At 39.5% G+C, this 20,948-nt stretch overlaps 1 protein-coding gene across 1 annotated transcript; it reads right to left on the bottom strand.

Annotated features, from left to right (window-relative positions):
- Positions 1 to 716: 716 nt before the first annotated feature.
- On the bottom strand, positions 717 to 20,756 carry LOC119791733 (matrix remodeling-associated protein 8-like). Its single transcript, XM_038298007.1, has 13 exons — positions 20,619 to 20,756; positions 20,474 to 20,579; positions 15,457 to 15,483; positions 15,079 to 15,384; positions 11,580 to 11,681; positions 11,350 to 11,483; positions 11,085 to 11,264; positions 6,186 to 6,324; positions 4,132 to 4,290; positions 4,024 to 4,048; positions 1,994 to 2,079; positions 1,751 to 1,822; positions 717 to 1,656 (listed from the first exon to the last, which is right to left on the bottom strand). The coding sequence occupies exons 2-13, from the start codon at positions 20,508 to 20,510 to the stop codon at positions 1,634 to 1,636; spliced, it is 1,290 nt and encodes a 429-aa protein (XP_038153935.1). The 5' UTR covers positions 20,511 to 20,579; positions 20,619 to 20,756; the 3' UTR covers positions 717 to 1,633.
- Between the last annotated feature and the right edge of the window lie 192 nt (positions 20,757 to 20,948).

Below are 20,948 nucleotides of genomic sequence, written 5' to 3'. Positions count from 1 at the left end.
TCTGTTTAAAAAAAACTATTGTTTTTCATCTACATCAGTCATTAGTTCATGTTTCAACATAAAAAATCAATTTATGTAAAACTGGTCTGCCCAGAGGAAGCAGTGGATTGAAGTCAAATTGCTGCCAACACTAAACGGTGAACGCTGCCCAGAGTGCCATATGCTGAAGCCACGAAGACTACAGAACTGAATGACAAACGGATCAGAGCAGACGAAGAAAGGGAATGCGAAGCCAAAGCTGGTGTCGAAAAGGTTCACAGGAGTCAAAGCCAGCTGATCAGAGATCTTCAGAAATCAGAGAAGAGGTACCGAAGGGAAATCCAGGTTGGTGTCAGGAAGCAGATCCAGGTTCAGTCAATCGGCAGAATTCAGCAGAAGTCCAAAGACAGGTCAGACAAAAGAATCAGAGTGGGAACAGGTGGGCTCAGAGGTCCAAAGGCAGAACGGGTCAGCATCAGACCTCAAACGGGTATGCCGGAGAAGTCTCACCACAGGCTCAAATAATCTGGCAGTGATGACTGGAAGCAGGCAGGTTAAATATAGATTGTAGCAGGTGACACAGATGAGCAGTGATGAAAAGCTGGGTGGAACTAGACAGGTGAATGGAATTAACAATTAAGCCAGTCATCAGCACCAAGATCATGAGAAATTTTAAATGATTCATTTGTGTCTGGATTTCACCTCTAGAAAAAAAAAACATGGGGGTAGCAAATGTGAAATCCTTTTTCTTTTTATTCCTTTATTGTATAGGTGTTAAGGTGCAGCAGTACACACTGTATTCACTTTAGATAACAGAAAACAACACAAAGAAAAAGTATAAGCACATTGTTTTTCAAAAAATTAAGTTATAGGTTTGTATTTGTTGTGAATGGATACTGTATTATAGGGTAGTACTCTTGTTTCTACACTAGGTATGTAGCACTAGTGAAAAAGAATGAACTAAAACTAAAATTTTAGTGCAACTTTTCTAAAAGAAAATGACTGTTACATAAAACACTAAGAAGCACAACACTGGATTTTTGGCCTACATCACTAGACTCCTTAATATGAGAGAATAAACATTACAAACAACTAGAAAACAGAATGAAAGTTTTGATGTCAGAAAAAAAGATGGTTTAACCATCCAGTAACAAAAATTAAGTTTAAAATTGCCCTTTTCAATGAATCTTGATATAAAACTGTTGTAATTTAGTCTAAATATTAGAAAAACACTGTTCTTCTGGGTAGCATGCACGTGTGACACTTTAGCGGAACTAAGTCCAGAAAGCGTAGGATTACTGAAGTAAAAAACAAAGCAAAAAATTAAAAACAAAAAGCAATGTTAAATAAGACTAATATTTCAAGTCCTATTCACCATTCAGTTAGTCTAATTTTTTTCTCTGCAATGCATCCAAAGCTTGATTTACACAGTATTTACCGCAGCTGGGAACAGCTAAAGAAAAACATAATTCTGTGTAAAACTAGCAATTTCATTGCAACAACTTCCTAATAAAGCTGATCCAGGCTAACTAAAGAAGGTCCACCCTGGTTTCCTCTCTTGTAACGGCAAAAGGTAATGCAGATGTGTTTGGTCCGGAGCAATTGCAGCCTCTGGACCCGCCAGTGACTCAGATTTCACTTCTGTCTCGCCTTCTTACTTGGAAAACTTCTGGATCTCTGTGAAAGGCAAAAGCAAACAATTGACTAAAGTTCAGGAAAAAAAAATGGTGGGCGTTATAATTCAGAATAACTTTTGATGTTAGTAGCATACCTCTGTCAAGATCAATGGCTTTTGGCTGAGACTTCATCAGGGAGTTTTCTTTTAGCAGGTTGTTCTTGTAGACTAATCAAAGTAAATTATTAGTTTTCAGAAAGCAGCAAATGTAATCATAAATGAACCTTCTTAGTTGTAGTTTAAATTTTTTAAACAAGCTATGAAGCTTGTGAATCCGAAACCACTCACTTCCTCACTCAGTTGTTAAAAGAGTGCAAAACAAACATGCTTTACTCTCACCAAATCCTTTTTCTTCCTGACTGTATACGTCCAACTCGCCGATGTCGATATCATACTCATCTGAGCTGCTGGGACTTCTGTTCGACCTGAGGAAATACTGAAAGACTCAGACAACACACATCATTTTTTTTCAATGAAAACCTTAAACCCTGATGTATTTTATTGAAATTTTACCTTTACAGAAAAGGTGGATGTACAGTTGTAAAATAGAAAGAAATGTATAAATTTTTTTTATTTAATTTTATTACAGCAATTACTAATCTGAAAGTGCATCTGAGTTTACCCACTATGATGTCTAAGTACAATTTTGTGAAGGAAACTGTACCGGATTGACATCAACAGTAAGCAGAGGCCATCAGTTTGAAGTTTACTTTCATTGTAAATACAGCTGTTGTTTGGATGAAGACACCATCCACACCGTAAATGGAGGAAGGCAGAAGTTGGATGTGATGTAGAAAAAATGACTATAGTAGGAAGTTTGCAAAAGTCCTGAGACTGGGTGGATGTTCACCTTCCAGCAGGACAATGCAGCGAGAGGTAGTGTTAATAAAATTTAATAGAGGTGTGTTAGAATGGCTAAACCAAAATCCAGACCTAAATCTAAATAATTTGAGGCATAAAAAAATATATAACAATTATAATATTAATACAAATAATAATAATACAAATTAAGAAAAGTTGCAATAGATGCTCTCCATCAAATTGGATTTAGTTGGAGCTGCTATGTGAAGAAAAATTTCGCATCTAGAGGTTGGTAGAGAGGTATCCTAAAAGACTCACAGTTCCATCTCCTTCCTTTCTTGCTTCCTTCCTTCCATGCTTGCGATGTTGTTCTACAAATCCTGATGACTGTAGGAATATTGGCCAAAACAGACTTTTGTACCAAAACTAGGGTTGGGAATTGATAAGATATTCCGATTCCCTTATTGATTCTGTGAAATTATTCGATTCCTTATCGATTCTCTTATCGATTCTGTCAAACAATGAACTTGGTAAGTGCACGGTGACATTCGTCTACCTTCGCCTGGGACGTTCAATTTCTGCCTGCCTTGGCAAAAACAGAAGGCAATGAATGGGAGCTGCAGCCTCTGAGCCAGTCATGCTACCCGTCTCGTCATAGTCATCTAAATCTAAAGGAGAAGGCATCCTTTTAATGAAAAAGCATTAATGTACAATTTCCTGAAATGAACTCATCTCCCCCTGTTTTAAATAAACAAGCGTCACCTTTCTCTTGCCCTCTGAATTGCGGTGCAAATTTGTAGCATGTTTAATATCCCCAAAGAGAGGTAGGGAATTGGTTTATCTCCAGAAATGGCATCTGGTTTACTAGGAACCACATTAAGCAAAGCCAGTGAAATACTACTAGCTACTTACCACCAGAGTTGCCTTCCATGCTGGTCGTAACTTTACGTTCTGTCCGGAAGCATCAAAAACATGGCATTCGTTAATGTATGCCATGTTGTGTGCACAGGTGTTTCTGCATGTTGGATGTATTTCCTCCTGCGGATGTAATCGCCACTTTGCAATGATTGCAAAGCACCTTGTTGCCATCTTTCTCTTCCTTAAAATAAAGCCAAACTTTCTATCACTTTACCCAATGGGCCGCCATTTTTTTTGTTTTGCTTTTCTAGACTTACGCCTGGTCACGTCGTACTTGTTTACTGAATGCCATGAGTGTAACTTGCGTAAAAAAACGTGACCAAAGTCCCGCTGCCCAGCGCTAGGCTCTGGCGCTGCCTGGAACAGTTAAGAGAATCGTTAAGCGAGCTGCCAACCAGTTCATAACAGTAACCGGTTGTTAATTCCCATCCCTAACCAAAACTTTAAATATTGTCAAAAAAACAAATGCATGCTACACTTTTCAGATTAGTATTTGTCAAACATTTATTGAATCACATGTGATCTTTCTTCCAATTCATAACTATGTGTTGGTGTTTCACATGAAACACACTGAAGCTAATGTCTGTAAAGTGACACCTTGTTGCAAAGTTTATATCAAGGTGCTGTGAAACGTTTCCTTTAGAACTTACCTAATAGATACTTTAGGAGAAAAATCTGAAATAAAAAAATAACATCTTATAGGAACATAAATTATGAAAATCTGAAAGTTAATCAATCTGACAGACTGTAGAGCAGACCTTTGGCTTTGCGTCGTCTCATGATGAGGATGATGATGAGGGTAATGAATGCCAGAAGCAGGGAGGAGGTGAGAACGTAGCCAAGCGGCAGGAGAAAATGGTGTCTCTGGTCGGGCAGGATGACGTTGATGACTCGCGGTGAGTCAGCTTTGGTGTCTTCTGTGTGGTATAAAAAGTCAACATGTTTCTTTACATTAATCAAGCCCTGGATAGTTTGAAATAAACAATTTTTACGCATGCATCTCACAGTAAGGCTCTTTCTCCTCTCATGTTGGATGTGTAAATGCTCTGCCCTGCTTCCAGACATTTCCACAACTACATCCCCAACCTGTCTGCTGTGTTTCCTGTTATCATGATGCTATTCTCTAAAAAACCTTTGCAGCAACAGTTTGACATGAACTCACACATAGGACTCTTTTAGTTTTTACTAATTGGCTGCTTTTTTTTTACTCAACTGGCTTTGAATTATAGGTATCAGAGTAAAAGTGGAGACACACCACACTTTAAAGCTATATTGAAACCATACATGGTTTTTCCTTTCATTTTAAAATTTATGCACTACTTATTTTTTTGGGCACAATAAAATACTTAAAATGTGGTAATTCCAATGAAATGAATTGTGAAACATAATCAAACCTTGAATATATTTGAAACAGAATTTTATTTGTTTTTCAGACATATATATGTACGTGTATAGCTTTTATTCTAATTAATAACAAAGGCTTAATAGAAAAAAAAACAGATGTAACGAGCGTATACCAAACTGACATTACTGTCCTTGTGAGGTTCTGCTGAGTATGAAGAAGCAGACAGAGCCATAGTAAAGGTTCTGGTTTCACTTTTTTTAGACTGTAAGTCAAGAAGCAGCTGCAGACCTCAGACTCAACTTACTTAAGCCAGGAAATCTGATTCAGACTGATGTCATGTTTTGATTTACTTTTCCTGGCAGAAAAACATAGAAAATGCAAAAAAAAAGGGGGAAAAAAGTGAGAGGAGTGAAGGAAGGGCAGAGCAGGGGTGGAACGAGTGGGAGGATGGGGTGAAAAATCTTTCCAGAGAGAAGACCTCGCCCCCAACATCCTTAAAACCAGATTGTCTCTAGTGTACTTAAAAATATTCAAAGTCCTCCCCTTCTTTTAGTGAGATACACAATACCTGAACATACATGAGAACTAGTCCTGTCTTAAAATATACATAAGAATAAAGGTAAGGATGAGATGATCAGATGTTTAAAACTATTTTCCATGTTTGCATTTTTAAACTCAATAAATTGGAGCAACAAAGGAATGTGACCGCCGGAGAGAGGAAAGATGAAAGTGAGAAAAAATGAAAAAGGCACAAAGGCTGAGCCAAAGCATACATGTATCAGATCAGGACCACAGAATAGGATAAACAACTTCTGGAGATTAAACGTCACAACATAAAACATGTATAATTCCCAGGAAGCATTCCTTATGTTTTATCCCAGCTCTGGTAGAGAGGGGGATTATTTTCCGGTGGATGGAGCTGGACTCCATTCAAGAGATTCCACCAAAATGAGATCGGCCCCTTTGGCATGCTCTGTTTAACACACACAGGAGCTGGCTTATACGTGCATACGCAGGCAATACCTCTGCTTTTAAAAGCCTTGATCTGCTACTGTAGGGGAAAAAAATACACATGAATCCAAAACTCTCTCTTTGTCAAAAAGAGGCGATGGAGGGGAGCTGGTGAGATGCAGATCTGGTGTGTTTAAACAAATCCATGAACGCTCATGCAAAGAGTAGTGAAAACAAATGTCTGAAACATCCACTGAAGAAGAGATGCCTCTTGGATTTAAGGCAAAGCTAAGCAACAATATTGCTACTATATGAGAAAAAAAAATCCCCGGAGAGAAGAAAATTCAGATCTGCTGTTTGGAAAGTCAGAGAAGAGATAAAGAAACAAGAGTGAGGGAATAAGCAGATGTCAGCACACATAATGTTTCCACCCATTTAAGTGCTAAAACATCTGCTCTGCTTATGGACTGAGACTGGCCAGTAAAACCCAAGAGAAGGAAGAGATGTTTCATTTACCTTTGTCTTTGGGAAGTGATAGGGCCGGCTGCATGCTCTGGATCAAAGGAGCCTCCACCGTGACCTGAAACTCTCTTCTTTCATGTAGGCCACAGTAATGATGATGTAGGTGACAGGAATATGTCCCCTGATCTGTAGGCTGTAAAAACATGTGTGAAAGACACATTGTGCAAATGAAAAAGAAAAGGAAATTGGAATGCAGATATAGCCGTTTAGCTCAGATATCATGTTCTGAGGGTTAAAATGCTTATTATTAATAAAACATAAAGTTAAACTTATGAGCTCTCCTTTGGCTCTCTATATTCATGATGCAAAAATAATCCTCACTTAGTAGTTTAATATTTGATGTTATCTCTGCTATTACTTTGTGTTTTCCCTTATTTTGCTGCCTTCGGAATTTATAGAACCGTAGTTACATACGTAACTTTCATTCCATTTCATCCCTACGGACAGCCAGAGGGCAGTGCTGAAAGCACTGAATGACTAATGTCAACAATGTCACAAGGAATCCTGAGCACATACCTCACTGAGAGGGCCCAGCAGAAAGTTGTAAAAGGACCTGACCCAGTGGAGGAGTTGCAGCCACATTGACATTGTAGTACCTTGTGAAGGTGGTCGGGGAAGCCCATGAATCAGCAGCACATATTGCTTCCAGCGGGACTCCTCTCAAAGCCGTGCAGGAAGCAGAGATGCTCCTGGTGAAATGTGCCCTCACACTTACTGGCAGGAACCAGTGATCTACAACGTAGGCATGGCAGATGACATTCACTGACAACCGCAATGGCTGGTTATGGTGAAAAGGAGACAACACCTTAGGCACAAATGCAGTATTAAGCCACAGGGTGAGAGCAGAGCCTTCTGGAGCCCACCTGATGCAGGTAGGGCTGACAGAGAGAGCATGTAGCTCCCCGACCCTCTTAGCTGAGGAGATAACCATCAGGAAAGCAGTCTTGCAGGAAAGCCACTATCTCTGCCTGCCCAAAGAGGTTCCATATCATGCACATTACATCATGGTCAAGGGACCCCTCTCCCGGACCAGGTGCCTGGCGGGATAGAGAGTCTGCAACCTGGTTCTGCTCTCCTGGCAGATATGCTGCATGCAGGGTGGACAGACAGGGAAATGCCTGTTGCAACCTTGGTCGTTTTATATGGTAAACAACAGAGATGTTGCTCGTCTGAATCAACACATGCCTCTAGGTGGGAAGGTACCTGAGGGCCATATGCACAGCCTGCAGCTCCAGCAAGTTTGTGTTTGGTGCCTTCCCTTGGACCCCGGAGACCACGAACCGCTTTGTGTTGCCACTAGGTGCCACAGCCCATGAGGCTGGCATCTGTGGTGACCACTTACTTTCGACACACCACCAATCCCACTGGAACACCACTGGACAAAAGGATCCTGTCTCGCAGAGGAGCTAGAGCATGAAGGCACATCCTCATCACCGTTAGCCTGCGATGCATGTGCAGCCTGGTGCCTAGGCGAAAGCTGTTGAGCCACCGCTGCAAAGGACGCAGAAGGAAAACCTAAGGTCACGACATGAGTGACTGATGTCTGTTTGCCCAGCATTCGCAGGAAGATGATATAAGCCTGAACTGACTGACAAGCTTGAGTATGTCATCCACCCTGTAAACAGATGGACGAGCACTCATGGTAGTGGAGTCCAGATGCATTCCAAGAGAGGTGGTTGTCTGAGAGGGAACCAGACAACTCTTTGCCAAACTCACTTTAAGGCCCATCTGTGACACCTGAAGAAGAAGCCGGGACGTATCCAGAGAGCCCCCCCCCCCCCCCCCCCCCGGCTCTAGGAGCCCTGGGGGGAGGGCGTCCAGGATCTGAGGCCCAGGTTTGTCTAACTGGGCAGCACACTGGTTCACGAAAGTCTCTGTTTGATCTCTGCCACACCTCACAGGGATAGAAACCACCAGGTCTAACATCAGTCCAAGGTCGTGGACGAATGCTGGGGGTAGCAGCCGGGTGCCCCGAACAACGAGGAAGGTGGGCTATGCTCCTGCAAAGGCCAGAAAGCTTTTCAGTCTGACATGCCTGAACAGTCCGCTCCAGTGCCTCCAGGTGAGCTGATCCAAAAACCTGCCCTGGCACAACTGGGACACCTCTGAAGGTCTTATGGCATGCTTCGATCAGGGGAGACTGTCTACCAGCTTGGACAAGGAAAGACATGAAACGGCCAAGCTCTCCCCAAAGACCTGCAGCGCTATATCACTAAAACCAACCACTGCAGTTGCACCACCAACATCCTGAACAGATTCAGAGATGGCGAACATGAGTGCGCCAGGGAGTTGCCAATGCCGCGAAAGAAGCAGCCAGAGATATGATGTCCTCCTCCACAACCAGTTCGGGCATGGGTGGGGAAGAGAGCCCATCCACTGGAAGCGAGGCATTAGCCTGATGTGTCTGCATCAAGGACTTCATCTCTGCCAACTCCCAACCCCGCCGACAACTGCTCAACCCTTGTGGACAAGCCCTGGTCAATTTGGCCCGCTTCCTCTGAGAGAGGGGCATCAAGACTGCAGTCCCACCACTGTGGTTCGAACGCTTAGGGGGAAACCACTACCGTCACCAACTATAACACCAGTAAATTAAAGAAGCTAACATCGTTAGCCAAATCCAACTTCTGGAAGTGAAGTTGGTCACACTAGGAGTAGGGGCGAAAATGCTGCCCTGACCAGTTCTCAACAAAACAGCACCAGGCTGTAGGTAACACTGTAACAAGAAGCAGTGAGCTGGGGTGAGGGGGAGCGGACACAACCATCACCAGCAAACAAACAAACTTACCTTCCAAAATCTTCTTACATAATCGACCAGTTGCAGCCTTTGTTGGGCAGAGAAAAGCTGCAACTCCAGGCAGCAAGAGACAGGGGCTTCAAACAACAGGGAAGCTAGTGAACTGCTTGCGAGAATATAAAAGGAATAGAGCCAAGGATGACACCAAGCTATGTAGCTTCTGAGTGGTCATCCAGCATCACAGGTGTGACTCTGTTGGTATAATGACTTGAACTGCAAATGCCCGAAGGGAATGTTCAGTGTTTTCAGCACTGCCCTCTGGCAGTCAGTAGTGTTGAAATAGTACTCTAAATCATGTCTTGTCATGTCTCTGCATCAAACTGACCATATCAACACGTTTTTTGCACCGTGTTTTTTTTCTCCACATGTTTATATGTGATTACTGCTGCACTTTAAGAAATGGAAATGTCATGAAATGTCAATGGAAATGTCATTTTATATGCACTCTGTGTATACAAAATTACAATAACTTTTGTGAAACTCCAAGTTATTTTTGTTATTTTGTCTTCTATAGACAATCCATTTGTACTGAGCAATATTTTTCCAGGCATGACGGGGTCATTCATAATGGTGTTTCTACCGTCACCTAGCCTGGCCAGCCAGGTTGACGAATGCGGCACAAAAACATTATTCTTAAAAAGACAAGTTTTAACTATGGAGTCGTAATCATTACAAGAAAAGAACAAATTTTTTAATGGAAATAAGAAAAAAAAAATACATTACTCGATGTCTGATCAGATGCTCTGATCTGTGCAGCTCTGTTTTAAAGCTAATTTGACCTCATTCCATCTTCTTCACGATAGATTATGGTTCTGAAACAAAACATCCATGCTGTAATATCGTTGCATCATTTTACCGATAATGATTTTTAATCATTTCTTTTTCTTTGTGTACATCTATGGCGTAAATATCGGTAAGCAGAGACTGCAGGAGCTTAGGGGCCCATAAAATCTTGGGGGCCCCCATCGCTGACCCCAAGAAGGCCCCCTACGCAGTTGCAGATGTAATGATGCAAAAAATTCCTCTTAAACCCACCTGATCCTGAAAAGACTGGCCGCACCGGACTCTATTTATACCGCAACACATGCCAGAATTCAACATGATGGTGAGCTGTTTAAACACGACACCAATGGCAAAGCAGACAGTAGTACTTTTATTTGCTATGTTAATAACTGTGTACAGTTCATTAGACGGCTGGTAAAAAATACACTCATATAATATGTTTCAAACCGCAATAAAGATCTAATAAAGAACACTACGACTTGGAATTGTTGGAATTAAGGGTAATCCAGAGCGTAGATTAAAACCTTAACCATTACGTACAAGAAAAAGGAAAGAGCTGCTGGAAGAATGAAAAAAAACTTCAAAAAATAAACCTGTTCTTTCAAAGAACTGAAGAGGGAGAGGTGGACGTTGTTGCTACAGTGAGATTGCGACCAGGAGATGAATGGAGAGAGCGGTGTGGGGGGGAATTGATGATGTGAATTGATTCCATTTGTGTGCAGTTATCCGTTCGACCATGAAATAAGTTTGTTTCGTACTTTCAGTTGTTGTTCGCCGTGTGTTCACGGAACCACACACAACAGTCCGAAAGTTATTTGATTAAATAACAAAGTTACACAGCATTTAATTGCATAACACCAGATTTCAACCAGAAATCTTCTACTTGTTAACTGCTCTATGGTTTAACTCATCTTTTTAGAATAGAAAATGCCTTTATTGTCACACAAAAGTTTATAAGAATAACATAATAGTGAAGAATTAAAAAAGAAACAAATACTGTATTGGAATTTATTTTTAACAATATTAATACTTTGCACCTGGAAAATAAGTAACCAATATAAAGCCATGGACATTTTTACAGTAATGGATATTTGAAAAATATCCATTACTTGCTCAACATGTTGCCATTGCCAGCTCCCAGCTTTCCCAAAGAGAGCTACATAGTTGATGGGTTTTCCACATGTTAAGGAGAAGCTGTATCACACTTCTGCATGTGCAGTTTTGTGAAATATGAATGACAGCAAACATTATCCTCCCACTGGAACATGATTATACCAAGGTGTATATGTTTCTCATCTTCACACATGCATGCATACCTGGAGATTTTTTATCGTGAGAGAGAAGTCACCCTGCGAAAAGGCCTGACTGCTGATGTTCATCTTCCTCTGCAAGAACAGAGGTCCGTAGCTGCGCTGCTCACCGGAGGCGTAAAGGTCCACCAGCCGATCGGCACGGTCATGCTGGACTCCTGGCGCTTGCCGGTCCCAGTGGACAACCTGGAAACGTAACACAGCTCGCAATCGTTATGACGAAATGACACAAAAATGAAAGCCGATCTATAAACCTTGCTTATCTCCTCGCCTGCTGGTCCTCTTCCTCGTTGCTCCAGTCTGTCCAGATGCTTCGTCTGTTGATGCAAGGCAACACCACGGTGGTCCCTTGCAGCACCACGTACACGCTTTTTGTCCCATCCCAGAAGCTCTGCAGTTTACGCTCTTCATAGGGAAAAGAGGATTAATCAAAGAGGACATGTGTGGTAACACTGCCGTTCCCCTGGACTCACACTCTGACAACTTGGGGAAGATACATACTTGATTTGGTCACATTGAGCTGAATTCGGACGGTTTCATCCAGCTTGCAGTAGATATGGTGGAGGTTACATGTGTACAGGCCTCTGTCATTCATCCTTACATCTGTCAACCAGGTACAGTTTTGGTTAATCGAACATTGTTCTTAGACTAACTGAGGATCTTTTTGTGTAAGTCAATAGTTTAGGCAGTGATGGTTGTTAAACACTAATACTTTTAACAAACACCTTATATTTATAAGTTTCAGATAATGTAATGTGATCGTGTAAGTCCATTTATTGTCCCAAAATTGTGGAAATTCACTCTCTGCATTTCACTCACCCCCTTGGGAAGCGTGTGTGGGTTAAGGGTTTTGCTCAGGAACCCAGAGGGGAGGCTATGTGAATCGAAATGGGTACTTGCAACTAGTGTTGCATCGATACCGATACCACTATCGGACGGGGCCCCGATACTGCCCTAAAATGGTGGTATCGGTATGGGTGAGTACCAACAAATAGAGCACTGATACCATTTTGAGAGCCATAAGTTTATTCAACTTTTGTCACCCATTCCAGGTAGGCAATAAAAAGTTCTACTGGATTCACTTTGTATTAGATTTTTTCCTGCTTCACAAAGCAGGCAGCCCCTCAACAAAGCCATGATGGCAATTATTTTACATTATTATGGTATCGGTATCGGCCGATACTGCACAGCCAGGTATCGGTATCGGTATCGGGGCCAAAAAATGGCATCGGCGCAACACTACTTGCAACCTTCTCAAAACACAGGGCACTGCTCTAAACCACTAGGCCTACTGTCCCCAGATAGCCTGATTTAAAAAAATAATGGTTTTTAAGAGCCTCTTGAATTTTGGGGCATCATTAGCCCACTTAAAATGACAACAATGTAGCTAAATGTTGTATTTAAGTGCATAGGAATCTCCAATTATTGACATGCTGGACATCCCAAATACCCTAAGGCAGGGGTCTTCAACGTTTTCCAGGCTAAGGACCCCAAAACTGATGGTAGAGCCCCCCCTAATTATATATATTGTATGAAATTGTGTTAAATGTAAATGGTCCTATAGTCACTCTAATACAGATGGAGTAATGTAACAAAAGTGATTTCGCCCTGGGATTATTAAAGTATTTCTGATTGTGATTCCTGGTGGATGGGACAGGTGTTGTGAATGAGGCGGTGCCCAGCTTCAAAGAGCTCCTGTGTGTCGCTGAATGTGTGCATTGATGACTGAAAGACATCTTCTGCCTCCATTTATCTGTTTACTACACTGTGTTGAATTCATGTTAATGTGGATTTAAAGACATTTCAATGAGTGCAAAAAATTGCAGGGGGGAATATAAACACAAAAAAAAAAAAGAAAGAAAAAAACCTAATCAACCAAAACTTTCGCGACCCCCATGCAGTACCTCTGTGGACCCCCTAGGGGTCGCGGACCCCCTGTTGAAGACCTCCATACTAGAGGCTACTTCCTTCTATTGGGCAGGTCCTATTAAAGTGATTGCTTTATGGTACAAGTCTGCTCCTTATCAGACCTGGGTGTGGATGATGAAATTAAAAAATCAATTCCATTATTGTTGCAGGTAAAGAATATGTCTAGTAAATGGATATGTGAAAAAAAAGAGAAGATGCAATTCAGAAATGAAACGTTGAAAGTTTACCAATAAATAAAAAAATTTTTTTTTTTCTTTTTAAACATTGGTTCAGAGCTCACACTCTCTTAATGCTCAATTTGAACTCTCGCTCTTGACCAATGAAAATGTTGTAGTGAACATTCATGCAGACCAATAGAAACGCCTCTGCACTTGTCACTACAAAATAAAGAAATAAAGTTAGTCACTGTAATCTGTAAAGCACAATATGAAAATAACGCAATCTAAAGAAAACTTCCAATTTACTCTCAAAATCTTTTTTTCTATTTAGGAAGTCTTTCCAAGTTTCATTTCTGATCGCTTTTCTTTCACATTTCCATTCTTTATTTAAATAATCATGAAACAAGCTTTACTACATAGAGGCCATAAATATTTTCACAATGTTATGATTACTCTCAGAAAATTAATTCTGAATTTATTCAGAAATACTCCAATAATCCAAAAGGGAAATTAAATGTTGTTAATAACATTGCTTTATAGAAATTTAATGAAATAAATTATATGCATAATCAAATGCCATTAATGTCATATAATCAACCAAAGGAAACTATTTTAAATTTGCCTTCTCTGTTTTATTAGGTTTCTTTGTTTGACTTTAAAATGAGTTTGAGGATCTGAAACATTAAATTCTGACAAAGAATTAACCATAAAACTGAAAAAAGAACTGTAAGGGACTTTCAGGACTTGAGTGAAGTTTTTTTTTTTTTAAAGTATAATAAGCTTTAAAAATACACCCATGCATCCGAATTCCCACTCAGCCTTTTGCTGGATTTTTCCTGAAATTAGATAATCCTGAACATCTAATTTTGCTTGATAATTTTTGTTTTTTTCGTATACTCTTTAACCACCTTTAACCAGTTTTAAACCATCTCTAATTGTGTTCTACTTTACTTCCAAAGTGCCAAAGCTTGGACTTTAAAATTGTATTTTTTCTCTGGTGTTCTGGATTTCTGTGCTGCTGCCATCAACACCTTTGTTTATAGATGTTGGAGATCGGCCTGTTTTCCAGTGTAGTCCTGTTTCTCTGACTGTGACTGGCTGGATGTGTTCTCTTCATCCTCTGACATGGGGGTTGGCTCAGAGCTTGTCCGCCTTTTGCAGTTGCCTTTTGTATTTCTGCTTCTGTCTCCTTGATTCCCAATCGGCCTCAGCAGATGGCCGATGGTTGGAGGTTTCTTCCTGTTAAAAGGGAGTTTTTCCTCTCCACTGTCGCTACAAGTACCCTTAGTGTGAGGGATTGTCTTCGAGTCAATGATTCGAGTCAATCAACTGGTTTTCCTTAGATAGAAAACATTGAATCAATCTGACTGGACGATCTGGTGAACTATAAAGTGCCTTGACATGACATGTGTTGTGTATTGGCGCTATAGAAATAAACTGAATTGAATTGGTGGTCTACCTGAAATGTTGTTGTTAAAAAAAAGCACCTTAAACAGACAACTTCTCACAGTACTAACTAAAACTGAATCTTTTGACAGTTTTTTTTCCTATTACTTTTGTTTAATCTTTAACAAAATAGAAAATTCTGAACAGTTTGATGTGAAAATAAAACTGTGTGACGACTCCCAAACAGGTATTAGCTGATAACTTGTCAAACAAACAGTAGATAAGGAGCTTAAGGATAACGCATTTTTAAGGTCCTGTCTCAAGTATTTGAAATCAATTTTTATTTTTGAAATAGGATTGATAAGGGCACTATTGGAAAAGGTATGGTATTTTGAATAAAACAAAAAACAACGAAACACTTATAAATGTATGAAAATTGACATAAGATCCTGCAAAGGCTGTAAACATTGCTAATGCAAATGAAACAATAAAAAAGTATGAAAACTTATTAGATTAAGATCATTGACCTTTGATGACCAGTGAAAAGTTTCCGTCTTTGAAGGCTGTAGGGTTGAGACTGACTCTTCCCAGGTTATGATGGTGGTACAGCCTATGCTCTCCAGCTGAGAACATGTCCACCACTCTCTCCATGGTGTAGTCCGGGAAGTCCCGATATATATCCCAATGGACCACCCTCTGTCTGTCCCTCACCCTGTCCCTGGTCCAAACCATGCGACCACTCATGCACTGCAGTACCAGCTTGGACCCGGCTGGCCCGCTGACATTGTAGCCTGCTACCACCACACTGCTGCTGCTGTCAGATTGACAGGACACTGGGAGAGAGCAGAACGATTTTCAGCACTTTACCGAGGAGTTACAGATCAGCTCATTAAAGAGTCACATACCTGTGGTGAAGAGGCACGCCACAGAGACTGAAACAAAACCAGAGAAATTAATGCATTAATCACTTTAAAGATGTAGTGGATAGGGTTGTCAAAAGTATCGATACTCAAAAAAGTATCGATATTGAAACGTTGTATCCGGATACAATACTCATTTTCAAAAGTATCGATACAGTGCTACAACCAGTGGCACCTAAAGTGCATCTAAAGTGCAGAATAGAGGACAATGCACTTTCAGAACACTGTGTGATTGAATAATTCTGTGCACTTTTCACTTTCAGACTTTTTTGTAACAGGTGCAGCTGCTGAGAATTAGTTTTGTTTGGCTAGCGTCATTGTTATGCGTGCAAAGCACAGCCAAGGACGGAACTTTTAATTTTATACGTTTTTTATCAAGCTTGCTTAATATTGTGCACAGCATACAACCTCAAAATATTGTTCTTATTGTTTATTGTATTTATTTATTGTATTTTATTTATTAATGAAAATATTTCTGTTGAATTTTGGAGTCTTTGTTTTTATCCTTGTGGTATCGAAAATGGTATCGAGTATCGAATATTTTCCTTAGTATCGGTATTGAGTTGAAAAGTTTAGTATCGTGACAACCCTAGTAGTGGATGATGTTCATTTTCCGGGTAGATCATCAAAATAATTGGTCCTCTTGTCAATCATTCTGGTGATATGTTTATGTAAGGCCGCCCTACATCTTTGTCCCCAGTTTGTGAGTCTGACATAGTAGAAAAATTGCAAATCTTCTTTTGGAATGTGAGCTTGTATGAGCGATGCAAACAGCAACTGACCAGGAGAAATGGGCTCCTGCATGCTCTTGCATACAATTAATAGGCGTTCCCTCTCAGGAGCGGGTGCAGGGTTGTGCATGTGCATTTTTTTTCAAAGTAGTGTGAGGTAAAAAATTTTTATATGTCTGTTTTTAGCCTCACGGGCTCTAAAGGTCATCAGAGATAAGAATGAGTTACACAGCCTCCTTCCCGGCATGAAGGGGAGGATTGTTGTTTTGAGAAGATCCATCTGGCCAATGAAAGATATATTAACCTAACAGTGAACGGCCTTGATGAACTCGAGATGTTTTTTTCTTCCAAATGTTTAAGTTTGAGAAAGTTCTTTATGCAGGGGGTGGGTTGGTTCTCCAGGGGGGAGTGTGTTTATGATTTTGTAAGGTATACATGTATGTACTGAGCTTGCCGCAGTCAGAGAGCCCCATCTCTCCAGCTGAGGACATTAAATAAATTTTAACCTTATTTCTTGCAAGGAATGCCTCAGCCTCATCTTCCTAACTTCACAGAGGAGAGGGCGGATCTTTTCAAACATCATTCCAAAAATTCGCCTCTTTACCTTTAAAATTCAGGGATGAACAGAAACTCAATATTTTTGTTTCTTTAGGAACACAAACTAAAGACAATGTGGGATTTTTCAAAAAAGGTTACTGAATACTTTACTTAAATTTACCCCCCCAAAAAAGGGTTTATAAAAGCGGGGTCCTTGATACTATAAAATGTAACTGTCATTTTTTCATGTGGGTTTGGGTTTTTGTGTTGATAGGAAGATGGATGGAGCTAAGTATACATAGACAAGATGAGCTTGGCATGGGCGGTTCTAGACAGGGGCCAATGGGGGCCAGCACGCCTGCAGAACTGGTCTTCGTTCACTGAGTTATAATTCAGTTTGTGATCCAAGTTTATTTGTTTTGCACATGTTTTTATCTCTACTTGCTTTACTTCATATAAAGCATTTTGAATTGTCTTAGTACTTAATCGTGTTATACAAATCAACTTGCTTTGCCTTGGTATGATTATTATGTGCTGGCAAATACTGTCACTCATTCATCCCTTGGATCCTTTTCATTTTGTAGCTTTAAAATTTTTGTTCTACAACTTAAAAAACAACTGAAAATGAAGATGTTGCACTTTTGACTTTAGTTTAGTTGATAGAAGATCACAGTTTTAGGGGTGCACCGATTGCAGCTTTAAGGCCGATAACCGGTCTTTAAAAAGCCTGACCTGTCAATTAGGATTTTGACCCATACCTATTTCCTCTATAACATTTGTTATAGTTTAACAATCAATCTTGAAATTTTCTATCATACTTTATCCAAATAAAAAAGCAATACATGTGACAAAAATGTCAACTACATTTTTATTTTGGGATTAATAAAGTATTTTTCAATCGAATTGAATTATAACAGCGGAAGATAATGCTTTAAAAAATAAAGTTTAGAGCACTGACAGTATGTGATTTTTGTTTGCAAAGGTAGATAAGATCATTGATTATGATCATTTTCACACCTAAGTATCGTTTGATCACCAATCTCTAAAAATTAAGGAAATCAGGGCTGATAAATAGGTGTGTTCCTACTTTATCTGCCATATGTAGGGCCCTTAGAGCTGCAAGCGGCCCTTTAATTTTGCATGTCAATATATGAAACAATCAACTTTTTGTTGCAAGCTTTAGTTATATGTCCCCACAAAAAAAAAATAATAATAAAATAAAAACTGCTGCCCCCTGTTTAAGATGTGGTCAAGGACTTAAAAAAAAATTCTCGTTTTCTTTTAAACAACAAAGAACCCAAATGCAAAAAAAGAGAAAAATCCAACCTTTTATTTAAGTAAATTACTTTAGTGGTAAAAATAAAACCACACATTTAGAAAATAAAAAAACATGATATCATGTGTCCCACAGTTATTTGCACCCCTAACAATTCCGCTAAAAAAATGTAATTGATTTCCTTTAAATGTATTTTTCTGTAGTTTCTAAAGTTGGTCAGGTATCTAGGAACTTTTAATTAGTAATTCATGACTTCCTGTTTCCCTGGGGTATAAATAATACGTGACGCAGAGGCCTAATTCTCTTACCAATTAGTAAGCATGTCAAAGACAAGAGATCACACAATATAAGTAAGGCAGATGTGTGTCGACCTTCAAAACTCAGGCAATGGTAACAAGAAAATAGCCACTCGCCTTAACTTGCCTGTATCTACAGTCAGAGGAACCATTAAGAAGTTTAAAACAACTGGAACAGTGACAAACAAGGCTGGAAGAGGTCCCAATTTTATCTTGCCACAACGCACAGTGAGAAGGATGGTAAGAGAAGTAAAAAAAAGTCCTACGCCTACTGTCGCCAACAAAGCGTGGAATCCTGGGGTCAGAAAGTCTCCAAAACAACCATCAGATGCTCTCTACAGGCCAACGAGCTGTTTGGAAAGCATGCAAGTGTAACCTGGTTGTATTTCTCTTTTGTTAACAAAAAATGTTTTTATTTGTATTGTTACTTACCTGACTGAAAAACCTCTAGAAAATATCATTGTTTTAACTGTGCTGCTACTGTAAGAGTATAAGCCCCTCCTTTTGACTTCTTCTGTGGTATTGTCTTTAAATTGTCTGCACCCCATAGACCCTCCCCTTTTGTCATGTTGTCCTGTGGGAGAGGTGTGTGCCAATTATTTTTCATCTGAATATATACAGTTTATTTATAGATCTATTAAGTTAATATTTGTTCTGTACTTCTGTTTTGTGTAGGACTTGGAGCGGGCAGCCAATAACAGTTGTTTTTGTATGTTGTTCTCGTCAGGTATGTTGTATAAAAAAGGTTTATTTGGTTTACTGTGAGACATACTTTTGCCGCACCGCTGTCCCTTTTTTGTCATGTTGTCCTGCGGGAGAGGACTTGGAGTGGGGAGCCAATAACACAGTTGTTTTTGTATGTTGTTCTCGTCAGGCACAATAAATCGGGAAACTGTCTTATTACAGACGAACTGTGTCATGGCCTGATCACTTAATAAAACAGCACAATGCAGAAAGGATCCGGTTACACAAGGAAAAAGCCTTTTCTCATCAATACTCACAAAAGTAAATGTCTGGAGTTTGCTAAGCAGCACTGGGACTTCAACTGGGATTGTGTGCTTTGGTCAGATGAGACTAAGATTGAGCTGTTTGGCAACAAACGTTCTAAGTGGGTTTGGCGTAAAACAAAAGATGAGTATGCCGAAAAGCACCTCATGCCCGCGGTGAAGTATGGTGGAGGATCTGTAATGGTCAAAGATCCCTCTCTCTGTGTTCTCAAATCTCGTGAAATGTTATGGGAGGAGATTAAGCGCTGTCTTGTTGGTAAAAGGGGGCTGTAGGAAGTATTAACATCAGGGGTGCCAAGAATTGTGGAACACATGATTTTAAATTTTTTGTTTTCTGAATGTATTTTATTTTTTACCACCAAAGTAATGTACTTAAATAAAAGGTTGGATTTTTCTCTTTTTTTGCTTTTTGGTTCTTTGTTGTTTAAAAAAGAATTTTTTTTTAAGTCCTTGACAACATATTAAATAGGTGGCGATAATTGTTTATATATATATATATATATATATATATATATATATATATATGTTAAATAGAATAAAATAGAAAATACTTTTATTGTCCCACAGTGGGGAAATTCTGGTGTTACAGCAGCAAAAAGATTATAGAAAAAATGTCACACAAATGTGGACCTTAGAAAAATTTATAAGAATAAGACACTAGTGAAGAGTTATGAGATAAAAAATAAAGTATCGTACTGTGAAGTGTTTTAACAATATAGAGCTGTGCACTTGGAGAATAAATGACTCATATCCAGCTGTGGACATTTTTACAGTGATGGATATTTGAAAATAGCAGAAACATCAGAGATGTGCAAAATGACTGCAGCATGTTATTTAACCAATTAAGGTAGAAACTGCAAAATCAGCATGAATGTAACAAACTTATTGCTGATTATTGAGAAGGATTATTCTCTTGATTATTTTTAAGCAAATTATTGTTTTCCCTAGGAAGAGCTAAAGAATCCATTTTCCTCTGAGTTAGATGTAAGATAAGGCGTTTTGTTTCTTTATTCTAAGGGAGAATATCTCCATCTTAGATGGAGAAAATGTTAATTTTGCTACACTTTCTTTTTAATAATCAAGCAGAACAAAAGATGGCGGATTTTATAGAAAACAGACACAACAGCAGTTAAACAAAAACTTCACTTTACTTACTGTGGAAGAAAAGAAGCGCCTGAGAAACTTCCCGCATGTTTCTGATCCTCCTCAGGACAAAGCTGAAGCCCAGCGAATGGATCAGCTCTGATAAGAGTTGGAGAAAGACGTTTGGATTTTCACAGCAGCAACAGTTACATTTCTAAACGATGAGGAGCAGCGAAACAGAACCTAAACAGGACAGAACGGAACTGATGCAACCCGACACTGTCCAGAAATCCCTCCTTTATTACAGCACAACCTTTCTACAAACTCAACCACCACAAACAGTAGAGGAGTCTTCTGTTTATCTAACTCATTTTCCTTTATGACTGTTCTACAGTTAAAGGGGCGCTGCTTATTTAAATAACAGCGCTACAATGGTACTACTCTTAATAATAATAAATAATAATAAAAATAATAATCATAATAATAATAAAAATAAATAAAATAATGTAACAGACTGTTCTAATAATGATAATTTATGGGATTCAGT

The sequence above is a fragment of the Cyprinodon tularosa genome, unplaced genomic scaffold (genome assembly GCF_016077235.1).
Source record: "Cyprinodon tularosa strain WSP-4 unplaced genomic scaffold, ASM1607723v1 ctg40, whole genome shotgun sequence".
In the NCBI taxonomy this organism is placed as follows: Eukaryota; Metazoa; Chordata; class Actinopteri; order Cyprinodontiformes; family Cyprinodontidae; genus Cyprinodon; species Cyprinodon tularosa.
The sequence above is the reverse complement of the archived record's forward strand: the minus strand, read 5'-3'. Positions and strand labels throughout refer to the sequence as shown.